The following is a 21,314-nucleotide window of genomic DNA, read 5'->3' on the forward strand; positions in this document are numbered from 1 at the left end:
ATGAGAGGGAAAATAAAAGTCTTTATTGCACATAATGATGAATGTTTGATGCAAAGATACAAATTTTATGTAACATGTATGTATGTGTTGATGTATGTTTTCTTGATTAATGTGGGAATGATTGCATGGGCAGTCTTTATTCTTTATTTGCACCAGCGTGCATCTTGGAAAATCTGGACTCGTGACCATTTCTTCTTGCCCTAGTAAATTTCCCCCTGATGAATTTGGCTTCCTTTGTCTGGACTTGTATAGAAATCTAGTATAGCTTCCCTCATGATTCCATTATTATCACTGCCATATGGTTTGAAAAGAGAATTTATCATTTCAAGCTTTGGAGATTGTGTATGCATAGCCGGCCTATAGCAGAAAATCAAAGGCTATTGTCTGGAGCTAATCACCACAGTAATTGATTGGAATATCATACTACCCCAAAGAGCTATGATACACATCCATGCCAAGGATGATGGTTTGAACCTTAGAAACAATTGATTTGAAGATGTTTTCTCGATTGCTGACATCGAATTTAGTCCTCCAAGTTTGGCATTGATTCTTAGAAGCAAATTTGTAAGGTGATGATCATTGACCCTAGTTGGAGCCATACATTATGTGATTATGCCAAACTCTTGAATAGATGGTCTATCTGAATTGAACCTAAATGAGGCTATTTATATCACATTATGTTGAGAACTTAGCGACAATTCATTGTTTAATTGGTTGCAATAGTTTCCTGTTGTTAAGATTTCATTGCACATTCTGTGGCAAAAAAACTTCGTCACTTTTAACCTTGGCACAGGCAGAACACGACCTTCAACTTGAGTGAAATTAGAATTTAAAATCCCCATATGATCGAATCATTGGTTCGGTGTCATAGTTACTGGTTCATAAAACATTCGACAACTTATTCATCAAAATGTGATTATCCCACACGCTAAACTACAACCTTACCCCCTATCAAAATTACATAGTTTCGAGTATGGTATATATATATTCACTTAATACAAAACGACCCATCCTTCTCATTTGTCTTGATTCCTCAACAGAAGGAAGAGAGAGAGTTTTCAAACTCTCTCATCGGGGAAGAGAGAAGTCGTCGCCGCCGTCAATGCTTCACGGTCGTTCACGACGACTGGAGAAGACAAAAGCCCCCAAAATGTCCCTCTCATCTTCCTTAACCTAAAACCCAAGCCTATTTAACCTAAAACTCCCTCTAAACCCCTAGATCTAAGTTTTACCTTTCAAAAACTTAGAGATTCGGTGACCCTTAGACTTTCAGCTTCAAACTGTAGTATGTTTCTCTCTTTCTCTGTTTTTGCTTTTGTTTTCTTGGGTTTGAATAGGCTGATTTTCTCTCTAGTTTTTTTAATCGAATAGGATGAGCGATTTTTCTCTTAGTTTCCCCGAAAGGTCTCCTTTATTTTTCTATGCCTTTTTCTATATCCCCTTCTCATTCGTCTGAATGATCTTTCCCTTTTAATTTGCCTCTAGTCTCCCTTTTGTTTGCTTTAGTGCTACCCAAAAATAGGGTATGATTGTCCTGCTATCAGAGAAATTGATAGCCCCGTATTTTTGGGATTTCATCTTATTTTTTAATGGGGTTTTAGATTGATGTTGATTTATGGTCACTGTAGGTGAATTGATGATGTCATAAACCCTTATCGGTAGTAAGAGAAATCAGCAGCATTGATAGCAGCAACTACCTAGGGTTATGATGAAACCCTAGGGCTCCATCTCATCTGGATCAAACTCAAATCCAATGGGCAGGAACGAGCGGCGGCTGGAAAGAGAAGAAACCCTAGTGGTTTCGGGTTATCAGGTTAGGCTTGGACGGTTCAGATCTTGGGTTTGTAATATGGGCTCTGTTTTGTGATGTTTGGGCCCTTTATTGTTGGGTTGGCTGATTGGGCCTACAAAATATAAAATAATTGTTAATAAAATAATAATAATAGTAATAATAATTAAAAAAAGTAGAACCCGGACAAAAACGGGTGTCTACAATCCTATTATGAGAACTAGAGGCATAGTAGATAGGGATAGAGTTACGTTGGGGCCAAAGAGGCTTCGACCCCTATAAAAATTTGATCATGTAAAAATAAGTATATTTTAGTCTAATAGTATTTTGTTTCATGTAAAAATAAGTAGGGTAAGGTACATAAATAGTCCCTCAACTATATTGTGATGTTTTGTTGAGTCTCTCAACTATTAAAAGTTACAAAATTGTCCTTCGACTATAGGATGTTGTTTTTTCGTGTCCCCCGACTATTGGAAGTTATAAAATGGTCACCCGACTATTTAGTATGTTTAAAACTCGTCATTTTTTGTTAAAAATGACAACAATTGTTTTAGATATGTGATCAGATTTTATCATATCTCAATCATCAGGTTAACATCCAGCTCATATTTTCGTTAATTTCTTAACAAAAAAGGACGAGTTTGGAACATACTAAATAGTCGGGTTACCATTTTGTAAATTTTAATAGTCAGAGGACTCAACAAAATAACATCCTATAGTCGAAAGACTATTTTGTAACTTTTAATAGTCGAGGGGCTAATAAAACATCACTCTATAGTCGGGGACCATTTTTATACTTTACCCAAATAAGTATTCATTTAAAAAAATACAAGAATTTATTAAATATTTAATTAAGTACAACTGATCTAAGAAAAGATAATTCTATGTTCTCAAATTTTTTTGTTTAATAATAATTTAGGTCATTGTAAGTTTAAATATTAAACAAATTAAATATTTTTTTTTAAATTTTAAGTTTAAATATCTAACAAATCATTATATTTTTTTAAAAAAATTTAATATTTCAATCACTATTAATATTTAGCGCTGACTTGTCATTGATAGTATACAACAGTTGGCTGAGAGTAATCATGATAAATGAGGATACCCACCATTGTTCATCAATGGCTTGTAATCTGCACGGTCAAAATCAAAATGATTGCATAATCTTATATCACCTATATGTGTTCCATTTTTCATCAGCACTATCTCTCATGCCTCACATTACATTTCTTTGAATTAAGCAACAAAAAGAATAATAATAATTAGGGTAAAATACATAAGTGATCACTTAACTGTGCTGAAATAATCTTTTAGACTATTAAAGTTTTGAAAATTATAAAATGGTCATGAAAACTTATCCATCTATTACAAAATGATTCTTCAATTTATTGAAATTTATCATTGTTTTAAACGTATATTGTTCATTTGTAACGACTCGATGGGTTTAAGGGTCAATTTTTAAAACTTTAATAACTTAAAAAATATCATTTTTTTAAATCCAACTCTAATTTAAAATGATGTTGCTGGTTATAACTGCAGCAGTCGTAGAGAATGATGCTTCTAAAGAATAAACCAACATTATCATATATCCCACCCATCCTAGTTCTGATTTGCGGTATTAGTAGGGAGAATTATTTGACAGAAAATTTTCGATTTGATTTAATTTTATAAGATATTTTTTAAATTTGAAAATTTAGAATCAAATTGAGTTAGAATTTCTAAATAATAAGATCAAGTCAGTTTCGGATTTAAGATAAAAATATAATCCTAAAATAATAATATAATTGACTTTTATATATTTAAGAATAATTGTTATAATATTTCTTTATATATATAATTATGTCTCCATTTTTTGGTATAATTATCGATATTTGATCTATTGATCGATTATTTCGGATTGAGTATTGCATAGGTGAGGGCGACCCACTGAACACAATTTACTCTATTCACAAACGTCATTATTCAAATCTAATCTAATACCTCATCTCCTTATACCAACCGATTGTCGGTAATTATGTCTCTATTTTAACTAATAGAAATAAGACTTGTATATATATGTGATAAGATACTGTTACACAATGCAAAACTCTTTTAGTTTTACACAGATTTAGGATCGTTGGATGAGTGAAAATAGATAGTTGAGATTAACAGTAGGAAATGAGAAAATATTCACTAGAGAAAAAAGAACAAGGAGTCAATCTCAGCCATCTAATTTCACTCATCAAAAGGTTCTAAATCTGTATAAAACTAAAGAGTATTACATTATGTAAGTGGATCCTAAACTATATATATATGGATCGTGTTGGGTACATGCGTACATTTTTACCTTGAAATTGGATTAGGTTTATTCATTAGATGAAAGGGTATACTCATTTCGAATTCGAGGGGACAGAACCGAAAACCTAATCCAACCCATGACCATCTCATAAGATATTTTTATAAGATATCTTTTTATCCGACATGAATTAAAAACTTATTTTATTTTTCTTTTATACGCATCGAAGACATTCAACATCATCAAAAGCAAAACACTCTTAACCTTGGATTAAAATTAAAGCATAAAACAAAACAGAATGGAAACACTTTGAATATCAGAATCACACACAGGAAAACATTTCAACCTGAACTAAGCTGCTTTGATTGCAGCAAAACCTCAAACAACACTCTTAAAGATTTTTCCAGTACTCATGTATTTACAGTATGACGAGTAACATCGATTCGGGATCGAGGACGAGAAAATTTGAGATCGAAAACAATCTTGGCATTGGTGTGCTTCAACTCAATATCAGCTTTGCTAGATTCATATAGCTCTTTGTGTTCAAACTGTGGAACATGTTTTTTAATATATATATGGAATTTAAATGATGGATCGTGTTGCCAATGACGCTATATCGGCTTGCTTCTTTGCCGTTCAGTCCTGTCGTGAGATCTCGGAGCTGCAACGGATGAATGACCGGAATCATAAATCGAAAAACCGAGAGAAAAATGAAACCGAATAGTAAAATTTTACCGAGTCCATTGGCCTCGGAAGTCTTCATGATTCGGAGCCTACGGACCGAGGTGAGAAACATCCTGAAATACGAAAAACAGATCAAAAACATGGAAAGATCAAACTATACATTCTATTTTCTTATCAGATTCTGTCGATTTCGGATTAAAAACATAGCAAAATATAGAAGCATACACCCATGGTACATCTCCTACAAGCATCCAATCTCCCTCTTTGTCTTCATAAGTCAAAACAAATTCAGATGATCCATCCAAAAGCTTAGAGGCCATCGTTAGTTGTTCCTTCTCGACACCTACAAAAGGGTAACGTTCGATAAACCGAACCTTAAACGTACTGAATAAACCAAGCCTCGGGTTTCGATCGACACTACCTCCGAAGTTAGCGGATAGGAGGAACATGTCTTCGAGTGCTCGAGCCAAACTCTGATAGGAAGAATGAGCATTCAAGTCAACTTTTCTTCCTATACGAATACCATCCATGTTGACCTTAATGTACCCAATATGCACTAATTTTTCAACACTTTGTTTCAGTTTGGAACCATCTTCTTTTGGGTTCTTTGCTTCATTAGTCCCTTTGTTTTCTTCAGCTCTCGGTGCTTTAGCTTGGTTAACCAAACTGTTCATCCTATAAGACCTTATGGGTGGCCATCCCACAACTTGACTGCTTCAAAACAACAACATAACCGAGTCAGAAACTCAGAATCCAACTTCAAAAATCCAAGGGTGTGTGAAGTAATTTAACTCAAAATTTGAGGAGATAAGACCTAATTTAACTAATAGTTAATCTTATAAGGACCTAAATTATCATTATACCAAACCTTTTGGAGGAAACAGTGACACCATTTATACCTGATAGCAGTAGGAGAGCCACCATCATCGGCAGCTCTTTTGGTCCCGGAAACGGAAACCGCCGGAGGATGGCCTCCGTTGATGGAAGCTCGATGGGGAACAACCACTGAAGGGGAGTCCTTGGCAGTCAAGATTCTACCAGGGGTAACCTTAGTCTTCCCTGCAAGACCACCAAGGCTGAGCCCTAGCTCGAGCTCGGCCTCAGCTGGATACGAACTCACCTCTGGAACAACCTCAACTTTTGACGAGGCTGACTCATTTTTGGAAAACCCAGAACAACCACCGTTACCGCTGCCGCCGAGTAAAACTAAGCCACCTCCCATTACCAGAAACTAGAGCAAAGAAGAAGAACAAGGAAGAGTATAGGAGAGGTGGAAGAATAAAAGAGAGGGAGAGTTGGTGGTGGAAGGAGTGATGATGATGGGACCCTTATCTCTCCATTGGTGCTCCCACCACTCTCACTGCTCCAACATAATCATAATCTGTATTCTTTATTCTGAGCATTCGGGTGTTTTTTATGATTTATAATTATGCAAAATTATGATAAAAATAAGGAGAAAAAGAAAAACTGGAATTGTGTAGGTAAGATTTAGTGCATTAAGTGGCTGAACTGTGTGAGAACTATTAGGAAGCAGTCTCCGATGGCAATTTTCTTTTATGCCTTTTTCAGTTCAAAGTTGTAAGGCTTACGTAGTGATCAAACTATATTTTTCTCACGATCATGTGTTTATAGTATTTTTTTAAATAATTTTGATGTTTAACGTTAAAAATATTATCACTTTAGGCGTTTGGATCGTAAACATTGTTTGGATCGTAAACATTGTTAATTTCTTCATTTAAGTGATATGTATCACATTTTGATAATTTTAAAAAATTTATTTAAAATTTAAAATTAAAATTATATATTTAAAAAGAACACAAAAATTTGAAATATCTCCAAAGCTTTGAAAATTTTCAACCTCTAAACTCAAGTCGATTGCCATCCTTTACCATCGACGAAGTTCCACCCGACTTCTCCTATTCCCAACGATCAATACCCTTACGAAATTACAACTGATCAACGGCCAATCAACGTTTTGTACCCCATGAATCATATGATAAAAATCATAATCACATGCAATTCTCACTACCAATCAGCGGAAACTATGATGCCATATGACTAGGAGGATGACAGAGACTAAATTGACAATGGTGGTCGTAGCCGGAAAGGACGACGACAGTGGGTTAGGATTAGGATTTAGGATTTTTATGAATTTTTGGTTTTTTTTAATTTAAGAGAAATTAAGGTTTTTTATAAATATAATAATTTTTTTAATTTTTTTTAAATTATCAGAATATGACACATGCCACTTAACGGAGAAAACTAACGAAAATTATGACTCAAGCACTTAAGATGGTAACATTTGTAACGTTAGGCACCTGAATATTCAAAAAAATATTGTTGTCACTTATTCATGAAAAGCAGTAGAGTTTAGGCACTTATTTTATATTTAAGCCAAGTAGGAATAGGTTTGGTCGAGTCAGAGTCTTAGTTTATTTGAATCCAACTTGAATATTATATTTTTTACTCATTGTCAAATTTAAAATTAATTTAATTTTTTGTGGTAAAAATTTAAAATTGTACATAGATTAGATATAAATTTTTATTTAAAAATTTTTATTTTATTAGATAAAATAGAGATATAATTGAAAAAAAAATATAATGAGATGTATTATTATAATTATCCCTAAATATATCAGAGATATCACATTATTATCATGAGTCGAGTCAGAGATTTTTTAATCTTAAATTTTAATTTGATGCCATCTGGCCTCATCCTCTAAAAAAATTAACTTAATTCGATCAAAATCAGAATTAAAAAATAATCTTATAAAATCAAATCGAGTCGAAACTCATCGGATTACGTGTTAGCACAATATAAATTTCGTTTAAAAATTTCATATAGTCTAAAGATATATATAATTAAAAACTATAATAATATAATATTAGATCATTTGAAATTCATTTAATTGTATTTATCTAATATTTTCCTTTAATTTCTTTAATAATAATAAAAACAACTATCTTTTCAAGAAAGCTCTCAAGTTGAAATAACATGCTTTGTGACCTTAAAAAATACATGATGATTTGTGTAGTGAAAAAAATGGGATTAATTAACAAGGAGGGCCTAGTCAGTGACAAATGCACAAATTAACTAATTATTATTTAATATATTTTATAAATCCAGTTATTCTTAATGGTAATTATGATACTAATTTAAGTACAAGTAAGGTTAATGATCTTCTTGTCGGAACCGTCTTTCGGTTAGGTCCTGAATTGGGCTTCGACTTAAATTAAGTAAATTGGAGTCGCCACCGACCACTTTAAAACGAATTTAGGTGGGCCGGACACCATCTTACCTGATCTACGTTGTACCAGAAACGTGTCGGGTTCGGGAGTCGATTACGGTCAAGGAAGGATTAGCACCCTTGAACCGCCCTTTCGGTACCAATTAATTTGTCGGTTGTCTTAATTGCGAAAATTAAAATTTAAAATTGAAATTTAAAAATTCGGTTCGAATCGCATTACTTACCTTTGATTAATTGAGATTATTACTGAAAAAGGAAAAAAATGTTAGACAGAGAAAAAAATAATGGTACTAAAAAATAAACTGAAGGAAAAATAATAATAAAAATGTGTATACCAAAGAGATAAAATACAATAAAATTAAAATTAAATAAATACAAAATAAAGAAGTATTAAATGGATAAAAAAATTGGTTTAAAAGTAAAAATGAAAACAATATGAGGTAAAAATACTAATAATAATTAAAAAGCATGATAATAATAAATAAATAAAATAAAATAAGAATTTAGGGATCAAATTGCAAAAAATGTAAAATATAAATGGGGACCAAATTGAAACAGTTGAAAATCCAGTGGCCAAATTGCATGTGGTGACTAAAACAAATTGCGACTCAAACTTACAGGGATCGCGGAAAGGATTTAACTTTCCTGTAATTGCAACTTAGTCGCCCGTATATAAAAGGCCTAAAACCCCTAATTTTCCCTCATTCTCTCATTTCACTCATCTCTCTAAATTTGAGAGAAAGAAAAATCTCTCTGAAGCTCTCTCGCCTGGGGGTGTCCGACCACTGCCCGATGACCCTTCCACCGTGCCGACCACCCTCTCGGCCGCCGCGAAAAATGCTTTCCTTAACCCCGTAACCCCAGATTCGAAGCCTGTTTACCTTAAATTGTTCTGACCTAGCGTAGATCTAAGCCGAAAGGCTTCGACTTTTACCTTTCCGACGATAACTCTTCAATTGTTTTGTCGTGCTTGGTTCTTCTCGCGACCGGAGATGCTTTATTTTTTGTTTGTTTGTTTTTGATTTCTTACTGTGAGGCTTCGGCTTTTGGGTTCCTGTTTTGTTTTTTGCTGTGTTGTGGTTCGATGATGGTCACTTTTGTTTGTTGTGGTCTTTGTGGTCGGTTTTTTTTATTGTTATCTTGCTTTGATCTCTGTGTGACTTTGATTTACCGTTCCTGTGTGGTTTCCTGTTCTAGCCGTTGGTACTGTGGTCGTTGGTGATTTCTGTGTTCACCGTGGGTACCCCGATGGGTTTCCTCTCCTCCCCTTTATGTTGTTGGCTGTGGGTTTTTATAACCCCTACCAGCCGTTGTGAATCCTGACGATCTTGGAATCGTGGTTGTTGGTCGACTGAGATCTCCGTGTATGTTACACCGGTCGCCTCGGGATGGTTCAGTCTCGTTGGTGCGGCCGGAAAACGCTGTAACACCCACAACCCGTATCCGACCCGGATACAAGTCTGAGGTGTCACATTGACTTTTCAAACTTTAATCTTTTAACGAAAACCAATGAAATTTAAAACTTTGATTAAAATAACATTGTCACTGCACACGAGTTAACCAAAATAAGACAAAACTAATCAGAGCATTTGAACTAACACTGTTCTTACATGCCAACACACTACATACAACAAAATACCTACTGTGACTTTACTTCTGATCTGATCGCTGAGTAGAGATAGGTTGATATGCAAATTCCTATTCTTGATTCTCCTGCTCTTCGAAACCTACGTGTAAAAACACTTACACGCTAAGTCATAGACTTAGTGAGGCATAATTACATCATAAAGAATTATTAAAATATAAACATGTCGTCTACTATCCAAACACAATTATACTATCATACCATCATTTATTATACCACATATGAGCCAATACAAATCGTAATAATACCATATTAAGATACAACTATATACATCCTCGTTATGTCTTATTTAAGTCCATATACACTATTGAGAACCCAAGGTATACGAGTATTATGAGATTGTGCACACGTATGCTGTCCCCACAGCTCCATGAATTTTTCCGAAGGACCTATCCAGAGGTCATAAAGATCCTCGGTAACTATCCAGAGGTCATAAAGATCCTCGGTAACTATCCAGAGGTCATAAAGATCCTCGGTAACTATCCAGAGGTCATAAAGATCCTCGGTAACTATCCAGAGGTCATAAAGATCCTCGGTAACTATCCATAGGTCCCGAAGAACCTAGGTAAACTATCCATATGTTCCTTAGAACATAGGTATACTGTCCATATGTCTCGAAAGACATAGGTAGTTCTTTGACTCTTGGCATACCAACTATACTTACAGTTCTCATAACTCATCTCATGGCATTGTCTTTTACCTTATTACATATTCATACATCATATCACATTTTTCTTTTTCTATAGCTCTTTATCACATGTTCATATGACCATCTTATTACCTATACCTTTTCATATAACCATTACATACATACATACATACATGTCAGCCCTCATATGATTTCATATTCATATTCTGTATATTTCATATTCTTTCTTATGTCCTTTTCATACTTCTTATTTCATATTCTTATGAAATCATATTGATCATTTTAACTATTTCACATATTTAACACATTTATCTACATATTTACACAACTCATATATATATATATATATATATATATATATATATATATATATATATATATTGTAACATGTCAATACATATGCTCATTCATACATATAAACCATAACAAACACAGCACACTCACTTCATATACCTAATATAGATATCTCGTAACTCATTCATATATAAGCTCTAATCTGGAACATAGACTTACCACAATCTGCATAGTATATCCCATAATGTATATGGTATGAATTCATATCATATTTAATAATATTGAATGAATCATGTATCAAGATATTAAATCTAGACTTATCGCAGTTCTAAAACTGAATATACTAACATAATTATGTTATGCACATGCACTCACCTTAGCCTTGTTTGAATTGAATCAATTCAAACCCTTCGTTTACTTTGAAACAAAGTCACGTTCCATATCTTCATAAGCATAATTTTCAAGATGATTATCAGATGCCCAAGTCTTGAAATTAACCTCTAATATCCTACCAATTTAAGGGATTAATAATTTAGTCTCTTTTCTTTCTCTTTTTTTTTTCATTATGGGGGAATCGGTTCCCCCCCTTGGGGGTATCGATTCCCCTCCAGCATTCTGGAATTCATACTCGTTTGAGGGGGAATCGATTCCCCTTGAATGGGTACCGATTCCCCTAGCCCAGAAATCTCATTTTAAGCTCGAAAATCACCTTATTTCAGCTCAAACCTTCCTATTTCACTTCCTTTAATACTCCTAACTTTAATACACATACTTAAACTTATTCTTATTCCCTAATCACTTCTTTAACTTCAAATCTAATCATTCCTATGTAATTGCAAAAATTATACTAGTTTTGCAACATGTTCAAATTCCTATTCTAACACTTCCTATCCCTTAATTGACTTGATGACAAGTCAAATTCAACTTCCAATTCTCAATATAAACTTTATTTCGATATTTCATTCAAAAACTTCAAATCTTTAAATCCTCATAAACTCTTCATTTTGTTGTTTTAAAGAAAATTAATCCTTCCTTAATCTTACTTAGCATCTAATAATCAAAACTAAACTTAAATTTCAGCACATAATCAGTTCAAGAGAAAACTCACCTTTGCTTGGCTTCACACGTGGAGAAGAGAAAATGAAGAAGAAAAGAGAGAAGAGATTTTTCTGGAAAATCTCCCTCCTTATCCATATATATATATATATATCATTTAATTATAATTTTCAAGTCTAATGACCATTTTGCCCTTTAATTCTTTGGATAATTACTATAAACTTGTAGGAAATATTTCCGAACAAATCATTAAACTATTAAACTATTATACTTTAATCACCATATTCTGAAATTTTACACTTTTGGTCACTAACCCGTATTTTGGGATGTTACAAATCTCCTCCCCTTAAGAAAATTCGTCCTCGAATTTTCATTGCACTAGGAGATAAGATATTATCTACACATCTCCAATGCATTTTACTTTAACCTTTCTAAAATCCATATAATGTAACTCATTATATAAACAGTAACCTCTATTTTCATCACTCCATACCAATAATCCATCTATATTTATTATTATTATTATTATTATTTTTTTTATGGTTCAGATTCAACCATTCCATTTTCCTTTGTCTTATAAACTGATCACTAATGTACATATTCTTAAACTTTTCTATAACAATATTCTGCATCATTTGATCTTTTAATATTCTCCTTATAAGAATCATCCCCTATACCTTATCTTATCAATGCAGCAAAGAAACTATTCTATTTCAGAATGATATAAATCCTCTAACATTATAATGGGACACTTTCAATATATCTTACTAATCCACACACTGTACTCTAATAAATTTGTCACTGTCATATTACTATGAATAATTTCTAATTGAATTCTCAATTCTTTCACCCATTCTCTACTCTTATATGGTTATACAAGCTCATATCAACTAATATCATAAAGCATTTACTGTACAATAGAAGATACCTGCTATTATCTCTGGATCCTCATTGTCTTCACTGATATTGAGATTATATACTCTAGCTGTAGAGCGCATTTCCTGTTGAGTAGAAAATTCTGTCTGACTTATTCCTCTACCTCTACCCCGTCCTCTCTGGGATATCGAAGCAGATCGCTCCGACTGCAGAGGCTTTCCTGTCCCCAGTGGACAATCTCTCATGAAATGTCCTATTTCCCCACATCGAAAACAGGCTCCAGATTCAACTCTACATGCCCCACCATGATATCTCTCACAAATCTGACAGTGTCTCTGTTGTGCTCTTCCATCACCAGACATTCCTAATTGAGTCTGTCTAGCTCTCATCTGATTTGATCCTCTAGCAGAGGATACCACTGATTCAGGCCTTACTTGGTATTGGAACCCATAATCTCTACCTCTCTTGGGTGGTACAGAGCTCGACGAAGCCCCCGTTCTTTTGGAAGATTGAGCTTTCTGATCCCCAAACCGCTCGTTCTGAGCTCTTTCTAGAGCTTTAGCACGATTTACTACTTCCTGAAATGAGGACAAGTTCAAAACAATCAACATCTCTTTTAGCCTTGGTCGTAGTCCTTCAATAAACCACTCACATGCTTCTTTCTCTGTCCGAATCAATTCGGCCGCAAATCGACTTAACTTGTTGAATTCACACTCATATTCATACACTGTGCGATTCAGCTGTTTCAAATTCAAGAATTCTTGCTTCATTTCCCTGATGAACTGATCTCCTATATACTTGTGCTTAAACTCTTCTAAAAATAAATACCATGTTTTCTGATCATTTGGCATCCTATGAATAACATTCGTCCACCAGATTCTTGCTTGCCCACGGAGCAAAGAGACCATCCCATCTAGTTTCTCCATATCAGAGCAGTGGAGTCCCTCTAACATGATCTTTACATCATTAAGCCAAAGGTCCGCAACAACAGGACCTTCTTCGGCTTCACCTTTGAACTCTGGAGCTCCTAATCCTTTTAACTCTTTGGCTATATTAATCCTCTGCGTTGAGGATGCAGGAGTTTGGAAACGTGTCAAAATAGTGCCTAATGTCCTGAAAAATACATTTTGATCTTGTACAGGCACTCCAGAGGGTGCCTGTCCTTCACCTTGCCTGGCCAGGGCAGGTGAATTACTACTTTCAGCTAATCTATCATCTCTCGCTTCACCCCGAGAGCTATCTTGTCCGGACATCTAATAAGAGATAACCAAATATTTCTATTAGCTAAACAACATACTCATTATTCGTATCAGATCAGAAGTTCTTACTACTGTGTTGGCATGAACACTTTTTAAGACACTATGGACTCCGGTTTATGCCGAGAATCGACTAAACCGTAGCTCTGATACCATTAAATGTAACACCCACAACCCGTATCCGACCCGGATACAAGTCTGAGGTGTCACATTGACTTTTCAAACTTTAATCTTTTAACGAAAACCAATGAAATTTAAAACTTTGATTAAAATAACATTGTCACTGCACACGAGTTAACCAAAATAAGACAAAACTAATCAGAGCATTTGAACTAACACTGTTCTTACATGCCAACACACTACATACAACAAAATACCTACTGTGACTTTACTTCTGATCTGATCGCTGAGTAGAGATAGGTTGATCTGCAAATTCCTATTCTTGATTCTCCTGCTCTTCGAAACCTACGTGTAAAAACACTTACACGCTAAGTCATAGACTTAGTGAGGCATAATTACATGATAAAGAATTATTAAATATAAACATGTCGTCTACTATCCAAACACAATTATACTATCATACCATCATTTATTATACCACATATGAGCCAATACAAATCGTAATAATACCATATTAAGATACAACTATATACATCCTCGTTATGTCTTATTTAAGTCCATATACACTATTGAGAACCCAAGGTATACGAGTATTATGAGATTGTGCACACGTATGCTGTCCCCACAGCTCCATGAATTTTTCCGAAGGACCTATCCAGAGGTCATAAAGATCCTCGGTAACTATCCAGAGGTCATAAAGATCCTCGGTAACTATCCAGAGGTCATAAAGATCCTCGGTAACTATCCAGAGGTCATAAAGATCCTCGGTAACTATCCAGAGGTCATAAAGATCCTCGGTAATTATCCAGAGGTCATAAAGATCCTCGGTAACTATCCATAGGTCCCGAAGAACCTAGGTAAACTATCCATATGTTCCTTAGAACATAGGTATACTGTCCATATGTCTCGAAAGACATAGGTAGTTCTTTGACTCTTGGCATACCAACTATACTTACAGTTCTCATAACTCATCTCATGGCATTGTCTTTTACCTTATTACATATTCATACATCATATCACATTTTTCTTTTTCTATAGCTCTTTATCACATGTTCATATGATCATCTTATTACCTATACCTTTTCATATAACCATTACATACATACATACATACATGTCATCCCTCATATGATTTCATATTCATATTCTGTATATTTCATATTCTTTCTTATGTCCTTTTCATACTTCTTATTTCATATTCTTATGAAATCATATTGATCATTTTAACTATTTCACATATTTAACACATTTATCTACATATTTACACAACTCATATATATATATATATATATATATATATATATATATATATATATTGTAACATGTCAATACATATGCTCATTCATACATATAAACCATAACAAACACAACACACTCACTTCATATACCTAATATAGATATCTCGTAACTCATTCATATATAACCTCTAATCTGGAACATAGACTTACCACAATCTGCATAGTATATCCCATAATGTATATGGTATGAATTCATATCATATTTAATAATATTGAATGAATCATGTATCAAGATATTAAATCTAGACTTATCGCAGTTCTAAAACTGAATATACTAACATAATTATGTTATGCACATGCACTCACCTTAGCCTTGTTTGAATTGAATCAATTCAAACCCTTCGTTTACTTTGAAACAAAGTCACGTTCCATATCTTCATAAGCATAATTTTCAAGATGATTATCAGATGCCCAAGTCTTGAAATTAACCTCTAATATCCTACCAATTTAAGGGATTAATAGTTTAGTCTCTTTTCTTTCTCTTTTTTTTTCATTATGGGGGAATCGGTTCCCCCCCTTGGGGGTATCGATTCCCCTCCAGCATTCTGGAATTCATACTCGTTTGAGGGGGAATCGATTCCCCTTGAATGGGTACCGATTCCCCTAGCCCAGAAATCTCATTTTGAGCTCGAAAATCACCTTATTTCAGCTCAAACCTTCCTATTTCACTTCCTTTAATACTCCTAACTTTAATACACATACTTAAACTTATTCTTATTCCCTAATCACTTCTTTAACTTCAAATCTAATCATTCCTATGTAATTGCAAAAATTATACTAGTTTTACAACATGTTCAAATTCCTATTCTAACACTTCCTATCCCTTAATTGACTTGATGACAAGTCAAATTCAACTTCCAATTCTCAATATAAACTTTATTTCGATATTTCATTCAAAAACTTCAAATCTTTAAATCCTCATAAACTCTTCATTTTGTTGTTTTAAAGCAAATTAATCCTTCCTTAATCTTACTTAGCATCTAATAATCAAAACTAAACTTAAATTTCAGCACATAATCAGTTCAAGAGAAAACTCACCTTTGCTTGGCTTCACACGTGGAGAAGAGAAAATGAAGAAGAAAAGAGAGAAGAGATTTTTCTGGAAAATCTCCCTCCTTATCCATATATATATATATATATATCATTTAATTATAATTTTCAAGTCTAATGACCATTTTGCCCTTTAATTCTTTGGATAATTACTATAAACTTTTAGGAAATATTTCTGAACAAATCATTAAACTATTAAACTATTATACTTTAATCACCATATTCTGAAATTTTACACTTTTGGTCACTAACCCGTATTTTGGGATGTTACAAACGCGCTGGCCGTTAGTTTGCTCCCTTACGACGTCGTTTACTGAGACTGGATGTGAAACCCTAACTCTAACTTTGGCTATTGGTTACGGGCTGGATCAGGCCCACTTTGGATCGTCTGGACCTATGGCATCGGACTCTTGGACTCAGACCTAAACCGAAAAAAATGAAATAAAAATAATAACAAATAAAATAAAATAGAAAAAAAATATTTTTTGAAAAGTTATATTTTATTTATGATTTAAAAAAATGTTTTCTAAAACCATATGATATAATATATTTTCAAAAAAAATATTTTAAAACTATATAATATATATGTTTTTAAATAATTATATATTATATTTATTTTCAAAATGTTTTAAAAATTATATAATATATATTTTTAAAAATGTTTTAAAATCTATATATTATATTTATTTTTAAAATATTTTAAAAACTATATAATATATATATTTTTAAAAATATTTTAAAAACTATATATTATATTTATTTTCAAAATGTTTTAAAAACTATATAATATATATATTTAAAAATATTTTAAAAACTATATATTATATTTATTTTCAAAATGTTTAAAAAAACTCTATATATATATATATATTCAAAAACCATTTGCAAACTATATAATATATAGATATATATGAAATAAAAAAAAAAGGAAATAAATGGACGAAAATGAGTGTCTACACTTCTGTAAAAAAATAAACTATATAATAAAATAGAACGAGCCTTTAAAAAAAGGTAAATTATGTGTTTATTACCTAAAATATCAGTTTTTGTTCCTTTTAGTGCCTAAACTTATTTTTTTTCAAATCCATAACTAAAGTTTAATTTTTGTTTCATTTTAGTACCAAAAACTAAATTTTGAAAAAATTGAAAATTTAGGTACCAAAACACGTTTAGTACCTAAAGCATACTTAACCTTTTTTTAAAAAAATTGAAAGTTTAAGTACTAAAACGGATTGAAACTGATAGTCTAAGTACTAAAAAGGTTAAGTTTTTAACGACGGTACTAAAATGAAACAAAAATTAAACGTTGATATGGTTTTAAAAAATTTTGAAAGTTTAAGTGATAAAATATATCAAAATTGATAGTTTAGATACTAAACTCCTAATTTACCCTAAAAATAGAATGATGAATTTTAAGAAATAGTGGATATTTAATATAAAAAACTTAAAAAATTAAAAGCAACGTGGAAAAACAGCCAATAGCGCATGCATTCCACTCGATGTTGAAACGCCGCGTCAGCCCACAAGGTACGCGGCTCAAAGGAATTTCCTTAACCTTTTATTACAAACCGATAACCTTAAAGTTGGTTTTCTTGTTTATGCCTTTTGTGTCCCCATACAGCTTGGCACCTTTTCCGGACTAAACTAAAATAAATAAATAAAAGGGATATTGATAATCCTAGTCCTCTTATTTTTAAACTAAGTTTAACTTAAAAAATAGTCCGTCGCCTATTAAAAATTATAAATTGGCCCCTCTATAGAGTATTTATTTATTTAATTTCTGATTATTAAAAGTTATAAAATTGTAACCAACTATTTAGTATGTTTCAAACTCGTTATTTTTCGATAAAATTTAACAACAGTCTTTGTTGGATGTTAACTTGTTGACTGAGATATAATAGTTTTAGATTCTGAGATTATATTTTATCATATCTTAGTCAGCAGGTTAATATCCGACTCAAGCTGTCGTCAATTTTAACGAAAAAACGAGTTTAAAACATACTAAATAGTCGGATGACTATTTTGTAACTTTTAATAGTCGGATGACTCAACAAACCAATACCACGGGAGACTATTTGTGCACTTTACCCATATTTCAAATTCGATCATTTTTAAAACGTTGAATTTCTAATGGTGTTAGCGTAATAGGTCATATATCAGTTCACAAATATTTCATATTTTTTATTTATAATGAGAAAATAAGAGATTATAAATTTTCTGTCATATATAGGATATAAATTGAATCTTATACCCAAATTAGATTAATATAGATTTATCAATTTTTAATAACGAGTTTAAAATTAATAATTATAATATGTGTGTATTTAAAAAAATAATCCATGCATAATCTATTAAATTATTTTTTAATAAAATAATTAAAATATTTATTATTTTAAAATAATAGTCATATAATCAGGTCCGTCCATCGATAAGTGTAACATGTGATACGTCACAGGACCACAAAATCTAAAGCTCCATAATTTAAAAGATATGATTTTACTTCTAAGAGCGTTCTAATAATAACACTTTTTAAATAAAGTGTTACAATTATAGAGTTGTGTTGTGACATTGTTTTATTTTCATATGTTTGGAATTTTATTTTGTTTTATAAGAAACAATAATAATATAATAAATTTTGATATTTTACAATTTCATCTCATTATAAAATATTTTAAAGACCTTATTCTAAAATGTAGCACGGGGACGACTCTGCATATAACTAATATGGGATTTTATATAGATTTATTAACAATATATATAACACATTGTATTTTAAATTTTAATCTCTTTTTTTTAATATTGTATATTTGTTAAAATGTTTTAATAAATAATTATAATAATATAATGTTTAGTAAATTTAGTAAATAAATATTATGAATAATAAAATTTAAATTAAAAAAATAGCTCACAAACTGGATAAAAAGTTTGTTAATATATACAAACCTTTTTAGTTCCAGGTATTTGTATATATGGCCACTCAAAATTTACTTCCTTTTCAATTAAGTCCCTTACTATCGTTTTGTCTATTTCAAATGTAACTCATGTCATCTGCAATGGAGCTATCGGGTGCTCGATGCCTTCTATTACCGGTGGCTTCCTCACCGCCTCCGCCGCCGCAAGTAATGGAAATCTGGCACCCACAAATGTTACCAAAACATGCAAACGACCCGCCACCGTCGGAGTGTCGTCTAGCATGTCTTCTTCGTTCAGAGGACGGAATGCTAGACCCCGACCAGGAACTAGAACCGTCGCTTCTCCAGTCGCGAACCGGCGTCAGTTCATTTCTCCACTGTTCCAGCTTTGATCGGAGCCCTTCGATGCTATCGTCGTCTTCTATACTCCACCCTAATATGGAACTCTCGCAATCATCGAACCTGTTATTGTGGTGCATGTTTTTCGCCATTGATGCCGCCACTTCGGACGGAGATGGACCGACTTCTGAATCGGTCCAAGCTTTCTCTCTACCGGCTTTTCTTGGAGCCCCGACGTATGACCCGTTCGGTGACTTTCTTAGCGGCTTTTTCAACCCGTTAACAACCGAACCTGATCTTGATTTTCCCTTTCTTCTTCCTTTTCCCGGATCTTCCGACCCGTTAACGACCGAACTTGAATTTGAGTTTCCCTTTCTTGATTTTCTTCCCGGATCCTCCGTCCCGTTAACAACTGAACTTGATTTTCCCTTTCTGGGATTAAGTTTCCCGACGGTGTAATTCACCATGGAGCTCCCCCTAGATGCTACCTTTTTACAAGTAATCTTCGAAACCGGGAAATTTACCATGGAACTTCCCCTTTGATTAAACTCCTCCGACCCCGATTTACCCTTTCCGGGATTAAGATTCCCGACGGGGTAATTTAGCATGGAGCCTCCTCTCTTTACGGGTTCAAACCCGTTAACCATGGACCCGCCTCCGCCTCCGCCATTAACGACTGACCCACCATTGATAATCGATGAACCCTTTGTGGGTATCTTAGGCTGCAAATCGCAAGGGAAAACTGAACTCGAATCGCTCTTGGTTCGTCGGAGCTTCGGCTTAGGCAAAGGACTAGGGTTTTCATTGTCGTTGCTTTTCGAAGTTGTGGAGACCGGGTACTCTTCTTCGCCCATTAAATGCTTGTACCCAATCGCCGATGACCCCATTTGAAGATACAACGGCATGCTCCTCTTCGAGCTATCGATCAACGTCACCCCGATGTTCAATATCCCTTGCGGCCGACCCGACGGTCTCCAAACCTGAAGCGCGACGAACGTCGTCCCTAGTTGAACTTCGTCGCGCCGGTTCGGCCGGGAAGCGATGTGAGGGATGAGGTTTCCGATGATGGCTCGAACGGTTCCCACGTGGATGTCACGGAACCAATGGACGGCGTAGATCTCGATCATGATCGCAGATGTTTCGCGGTAAAGGAACTCTTCGTCCACCTTGAAAATAAACTTGTCGTTCCACGTCGGGTTGATGTCACCTCGGTTGTCGATTCGGGTCGAGAGTTTTCGCTCCGAATGGACCCAAGCCACCGCGTAGGTTCGCATCTTGCGACGGCGACATATCGGCTCCAATTCTTGTGCCGAGATCACGTTGAGTTCCAAGAGCTGGAATGGCGTTTTCAAATCGCTCATAATTTAGCTTTTAAAATGAAAATAACTTGTTTTCAAAAGAAAATTTTGTTAAATATGCCTTTGTTTCCTTCTGGTTTATTTATAATAATGTTCTTCTTGTTATAACGACGGAAATGGACCCGATTTTGGTCGTCGAAATTATCTCCGACGACGATCAGGGTGAGAGGGAGAGAGGATATTTTTATCAAAAGGAAGATACAGAAATTAGTATTATCTTCCGTCAAATTAAGGACTTTTGACCCTGCCTAGGTGGTAAGAAGCCCTTGTTTTAATTGATTAATTATTTTATTTCTTTGAATTTTTTCATTAAAATCATAATAGTAATAATAGATTTAGTCCATATATTTTAATCTAACTATTTTCAATCCTTCTATTTTTTATATTTTGAAATTTTATTGATAAATCAAACAATAATCGTTGAATATGTTTGGTTAAATTTTATTAGGATAAATTACACAAATG

The 21,314-nt window shown here is 33.5% G+C and overlaps 2 protein-coding genes across 3 annotated transcripts; both read right to left on the reverse strand.

Annotated features, from left to right (window-relative positions):
• Positions 1-4,383: 4,383 nt before the first annotated feature.
• LOC120208634 (auxin-responsive protein IAA13-like) lies at positions 4,384-6,042 on the reverse strand. Of its 2 annotated transcripts, none has more exons than XM_039207857.1 (5): positions 5,648-6,042; positions 5,170-5,462; positions 4,974-5,091; positions 4,800-4,861; positions 4,384-4,725 (listed from the first exon to the last, which is right to left on the reverse strand). In XM_039207857.1, exons 1-5 carry the CDS (start codon positions 5,968-5,970, stop codon positions 4,676-4,678), a joined length of 846 nt encoding a protein of 281 aa, XP_039063788.1. In that variant the 5' UTR covers positions 5,971-6,042; the 3' UTR covers positions 4,384-4,675. The 2 variants fall into 2 exon arrangements, with proteins under 2 accessions (XP_039063788.1, XP_039063791.1); XM_039207860.1 differs by having other exon boundaries at positions 4,389-4,725; positions 5,170-5,459.
• A 13,226-nt stretch (positions 6,043-19,268) lies between these two features.
• Positions 19,269-20,852, reverse strand: LOC120208691. The gene has a single exon (XM_039207908.1). The coding sequence runs from the start codon at positions 20,850-20,852 to the stop codon at positions 19,269-19,271; it is 1,584 nt and encodes a 527-aa protein (XP_039063839.1).
• Between the last annotated feature and the right edge of the window lie 462 nt (positions 20,853-21,314).

Source organism: Hibiscus syriacus, unplaced genomic scaffold (genome assembly GCF_006381635.1).
Source record: "Hibiscus syriacus cultivar Baekdansim isolate YM2019G1 unplaced genomic scaffold, ASM638163v2 tig00000541_pilon, whole genome shotgun sequence".
In the NCBI taxonomy this organism is placed as follows: Eukaryota; Viridiplantae; Streptophyta; class Magnoliopsida; order Malvales; family Malvaceae; genus Hibiscus; species Hibiscus syriacus.